A 3730-nucleotide genomic window follows, 5' to 3' on the forward strand; every position below is an offset into this window, starting at 1 on the left:
CGCGGCCGCCGTGCCTTGCTGCTGCCGCGGCCGCTGCTCGCCGCGGCCGCCGCGCCTTGCTGCTCGCCGCGGCTGCCGTGCCTCGCTGCTGCCGCGCCCGCTGCTCGCTGCCGCCTCCGCACATCGCTGCTCGCCGCCACCTTTCGCGCCTCGCTGCTCGCCGCGGCCGCCACGCCTCGCTGCTGCCGCACCCGCTGCTCGCCGCCGCCGCCGCACCTGCTGCGTGTTCGCTGTTCGCCGCACCCGTTGCCTGCTGTTCACTGCCGCGGCCCGTCCCAACCCCGATCGAGGTCGCCCGTCCTGCCCCCAGACGAGGCAGAGCCCGCCATAGTCGTTGCACGTAAATTGTTCGTTGGAATGCCCAGGAGAGGCTTGTTAGGCTGACAAGTAGGCCCCATGTCCAGTAAACGTTTTCATGTAACGGTGTGAGAAATTGGTGCCACGTCAGCCTGACTGGCGGGCTCCATTTGTCATAAACTCACTTAACTGAGTAAGATCCGCCGATCAGTGTTTTTTGCAAAACCATGGACATGATGTTTTTTTAAAAAAAATGTATTGTAATGTTTTTCACAAACCTAGTTTTTAAAGTAGTGGTTTTGTGCAATTTATTCCGACCAAATGCGAGCAACCATCAAGCGCTCCACCACCGGAAAAGAAACCGAGCGGGTTATCCACATCTCTCGTGTCGTCGTGGCTTATTCTTCCGCCACCCACCCATCCCACGTCCGCTGCCGAGTATAGTGGGTAGAGATGAAATGCGGCCGTCGTCGATGGTGCTGCAGCTCCCACGGCTGGGACGAGTCGCCGGAGTAACGGCGGCACCTGCATCCAAAGCCGGGCCCCGCAAATTGAATTCCCATGGGTGCCGCAGCAGCCGGCGCTCCCCCTCGTCCAGCAGCAGAAGCAGCAGCTGGTTCTCCTCCAACGCCGAGAATCCCGGCCCCGACACCAGAGACGGTAACAGGACTAGTAGTAGGAGGTGGTGGTCCGACGACCAATTCGACGTGGAGGAGGAGGAGGAGGAGGAATTCGGGAGCGAGGGCTCGTTTGGTTCTGCAAGGGAGATGTTCGACGAGCCATGGTTTACCAAGGTACTTGCTCATGCTCAGATTTCCTCGCGGTAATTTACTCAGATGTGTCATGTGTGTGGTAACTGCAACTGGAGTAGTATTCTCTGGCGGCAGGTCTTCAGGGTGTACGGGTATGTGCTCCCGGTGCTGCTGGCTTCCATGCTGGTGACAACGGGGCCACAGGCTTTCCTCATGGCCATGGCCATCCCGCTCGCCCAGTCCGTTCTCTCCTTCGCCATTTCCAAGATTGGTTCATTTGGGCGGCGCCGCCGTGACGAAGAAGAATATGACGACGATGGTTATTATTATTCCGATTACGGCAGCGGCGGCTGGGAAGCTGAAGAACAGTATAGAAGCAACTCCTCCTCGACGTACAGAGGAGACAGCAGCACTACTAGCAGCAGGTACCAGCAGCAGCAACAGGAGTCTGCAGATTCACATCCAACGGCAGAACCAGGTGATATTAACGGTACCACCGGCACAGCAACTAGAAGTGAAAGTGGTAGTATCAGTTTTGGGGGATGGGACGAGCTGGAAGAAGGCGACGACCGCCGCCGCAGCAGCAGGTGGAGTGCAGGAGCGTCGCCGGTGGATACTGCTACCGCTGGCGGTGCAGTGGGAACGAGTAGACCACCTGCAACTAGAAGGAGAAGAAGCAGAGGAGCTGCAGCTGCAAGGTACAGGCAGGCGCCCCTGCCGATGCGCTTGCTCATCGCGCTCTTCCCATTCCTGGGTTCATGGTTCAGAATTATGCTCTAATTCCATAAATTAGAGTCAATCCCTCCACGAAGAATATTTATCGTTGTTTCTCGTCCAGGTGTATACCAATGTGTATGCATAACTAGATCGATCCTCACGATCCAGTGTGTGTATTACCATTTGTTTTTTGAAACAGATGTACTCCATATTACCAGTATAGTAATTTTTTAGAAAGAATAACGAGGCAGTAATGTCTCAAGAAAAGCGCTCAAAAAATAAGGGTCCGAATAACTGCCACACGTGTGGTATGGACGGAAACCCGCCCGCACGCCTCGTGTGGCATGGACGGGAACCGGCCCGCACGACCACGTCCGCGCGCACAAAAGCACGGCCCGCACGTCCGGTGTGTGCCAACCCTGCCCGCACTGCCCCGTCCGGGCCAGACGACCCGCTGCCCGCACGACCCAGCCATTCCCGACCTCCGATCCATCCCCTCTCTCGTCTGCCGCCATCGTCCCCCACCTCTCGAACCCCGACCTCCGTCGCCGGCCATCTCTGGTTGCCATGGCAACCAGGGCAGATCCGTGGGGCGCTCCCACCGCAAACCACACCCCAACCCTCCCCACCCCCAGCCCCCCACTCCAACCCAGCCCTCCAGAGACGATCATCTAAAACCAGGTGAAATCTCCCGATCTCATCCTTCTCATCCTTAAGGCTGAAAATCTCTCGATCTTGTACTGGGTCCATGCTATAGGGGTAGAACACTGCATGGTTCAGTGTATATTCGCAAATTGTCAGGCAGAGTACACCAGATCTGCCATGTACTACGTTTGACATTAACTTAAGTTCATAGTTTAATTGACGCAAGTAGTTGGGTACGAAATGGATGAGTAGGAATCCCTAAAAAAGGGCAGGAAGGACAATTTTTGGAATGAAGGGGGTGGGAAAAATTAATTGCCACTTGTGTATAACGACAGTTGCCACCTTTCGTTGTCAGTAGCTGCCACCTATTTTGACCTATTGCTTGCCATCCCTATCTTCTATGTGCAAGCAGCAGAAGAATGCAATTCTTGTGGATTGTTGATGCCTTCTTGTTCGTGCAGTGATTGAGAACACATCGGAAAGAAGCGAGACACGGAAAGAATGAATCACGAAGATGGCGCTGATGCTTGGGGTTCTCAAAGGCCAGAAATGCCCCCTTGGGATGCATCAGAGTACAGTCAACTCATCTCTGCAGGGCCGTTGCTGCCACTACTAGAACAGTATGCAGGCGTAGGTATGATGCGTGATAACAAAAGAAGAGAACAGTTGCCATCTTCGCAACGATGAAGATGACATTCTACTTATGTCATACACTGTCATTTTTTCGCAGGTTCTTATGACCAAAATACTCATAGGGGGCCCCCGTGGCAAGTTCAGTCACAAGGCGCTAACACTGACAAATGTACGGGCAGCCAACTTCAACTAGCTAGTATGTCTAATCAAGGTAATGCAAAACGAAAAAAGAGCACATACTGATGTGGACATGAAAAATGAACATGCAAAAAAACTGGCAAAAGGACTCACGAGTTATCACGGGTGAAAATGCAGAGCCTTCATGCAGCACGTGGCATCAGGCAGCACCCATGTACCTACCATCGACGTCATACACATGTGAGTCCATAAAAAAAGTGAAGTTGCGGATGCTCAATTAGCAGAAGGAGCATAGTTAACAACTACAATTGCCATGACTGGACATCTATAGTTGCCATGAATTGAAAACTACACTTCTCATCCCTGGACAACTGTTGTTGCCATCCCTGGACACCTGTAGTTGCCATGGAGGAACAACTGCAGTTGCCATGCCAGTGCAACTACATTTGCCATGCCATGGCAACTGCAGTTGCCATACAGGAACAACTGCGGTTGCCATACCGACGCAACTACAGTTGCCATGCCAATAAAACTGCAGTTGCCACATC

General features: G+C 53.6%; 1 protein-coding gene across 2 annotated transcripts; it reads left to right on the top strand.

Moving 5' to 3' along the window:
- Positions 1-633: 633 nt before the first annotated feature.
- Positions 634-2006, top strand: LOC125515367. 2 transcript variants are annotated; one of them, XM_048680831.1, is made up of 2 exons: positions 634-1091; positions 1185-2006. In XM_048680831.1, exons 1-2 carry the CDS (start codon positions 756-758, stop codon positions 1827-1829), a joined length of 981 nt encoding a protein of 326 aa, XP_048536788.1. In that variant the 5' UTR covers positions 634-755; the 3' UTR covers positions 1830-2006. The 2 variants fall into 2 exon arrangements, with proteins under 2 accessions (XP_048536788.1, XP_048536794.1); XM_048680837.1 differs by having other exon boundaries at positions 843-1091; positions 1169-2006.
- The last annotated feature ends 1724 nt before the right edge of the window (positions 2007-3730 follow it).

This window comes from Triticum urartu, chromosome 1 (assembly GCF_003073215.2).
Source record: "Triticum urartu cultivar G1812 chromosome 1, Tu2.1, whole genome shotgun sequence".
Classification (NCBI taxonomy): Eukaryota; Viridiplantae; Streptophyta; class Magnoliopsida; order Poales; family Poaceae; genus Triticum; species Triticum urartu.

Excerpts from the sequence above, each read along its gene's own strand:
- LOC125515367 (XM_048680831.1), top strand. The coding sequence starts at position 756 with ATGCGGCCGTCGTCGATGGTGCTGCAGCTCCCACGGCTGGGACGAGTC. Across the intron at positions 1,092-1,184 it reads ACGAGCCATGGTTTACCAAG|GTCTTCAGGGTGTACGGGTA; the intron begins GTACTTGCTCAT and ends CTCTGGCGGCAG.